The sequence below is a fragment of the Atta cephalotes genome (genome assembly GCF_000143395.1).
Source record: "Atta cephalotes unplaced genomic scaffold scaffold00047, whole genome shotgun sequence".
Lineage (NCBI taxonomy): Eukaryota > Metazoa > Arthropoda > Insecta > Hymenoptera > Formicidae > Atta > Atta cephalotes.
In genome coordinates, this window is record NW_012130111.1 from 1,293,314 (window position 1) to 1,294,618 (window position 1,305).

The following is a 1,305-nucleotide window of genomic DNA, read 5'->3' on the forward strand; positions in this document are numbered from 1 at the left end:
CTCCTCCTCCCTCCCTCCTCTCTCTCTCTCTCTCTCTCTCTCTCTCTCTCTCTCTCTCTCTCTCTCTCAAATTTTATTTGAAATTCTTAATTAGTTAAAGTAACATTAGTTAAAATCAATTAAATTTTAACTGATCAGAGTAGAAATCACTATAGAAACATAAATATCTCACCTGGTATTGTTTTTGCACCCATTTTGTGTGAAAATGAAATGAGCGCTATACCGACTAAAGCACAGTCTAATAGCGGTTTTGTTAAACTAGAATATAGATGTGCTACAGAACTGGCTAGCTCTGACAAGTCATCTGTTAATCTTTGCTCGGCCCCGCCAAGTCTGGTGTCTAAAGCCGATACCCTATAGTAAGTCTGTTGACTCAGGTACATCTTGTAGGCGTGTTTCACCAGACGTTCCCTGCACAAATAATCATATTTTATTCTACAGGATTTTTTTATCTAATCTAAATGAGAATACTTTTATTGCTTTTAATCATATTCAAGATAGAATGGTAAATGTAAATTTTTACATGAGAACGTATAAAAAAGAAATTATATTTGTTATAAGAAAGTAGAGATATAACAATTCACTTCTTTTTGTTATAATATACAAAAGAAAACATATTGCTTTAAAAAAATATGTAAAATGGACAATTTGTTAAATAAGCAACTATGTATTTTCTTTACTAATTGATTCATCCCATTATTCTGTTTATAAAAGTATTAAGATACAATTGTTAAAAAATTAATAGTTTAAGATATTTAATATTTCATGTCAATATGTATTAGAATAAAGTATTAAAACATCTCATAAACAATTGTTTTTTTTTATTTTTTATTAATATCCAAATACTTTTATATGATATCAATTAGAGGAATCATATGTAAAATAAATCATGTAATTCCATTTAAAAAAGTGAAAGTCACCATATATCTTTTCGGCATCTCCATCTAGAAAAAAAAATATGATCAAAATAATTCGTCTTCCACGAAACTGATCCTTTCACTTTCATTCAAAATATTTTTTCATATCATATTAAAAATAAGGGAGATTCAAGATATTCTATTTAAGTAGACCACTCTGTATGGTATCTACTTACTTTAGTTATTTATATACCTCTCTATATTATCTATCCACTTATTTAAGTTTATTTAAGTTACTTAATTACTTATCTATGTTATTTTTTCACTTATGGATGTACTTACTTATCTGTATATCTATACATATATTTGTGTGTGTGTGTGTGTGTGTGTGTGTGTGTGTGTGTGTGTGTGTGTGTGTGTGTGTGTGTGTGTGTGTGTGTTGTTAGTA

At 28.6% G+C, this 1,305-nt stretch overlaps 1 protein-coding gene across 1 annotated transcript in view; it reads right to left on the bottom strand.

The window, feature by feature from the left end:
- The window catches only part of LOC105622606 (ATP-binding cassette sub-family D member 1), a 12,850-nt gene that overhangs the window by 8,777 nt on the left and 2,768 nt on the right, over window positions 1–1,305 (bottom strand). The window contains exon 2 of the mRNA XM_012204023.1: window positions 173–411. Coding sequence (XP_012059413.1) covers window positions 173–411 — 239 coding nt within the window. The remainder of the gene's footprint in view (window positions 1–172; window positions 412–1,305) is intronic.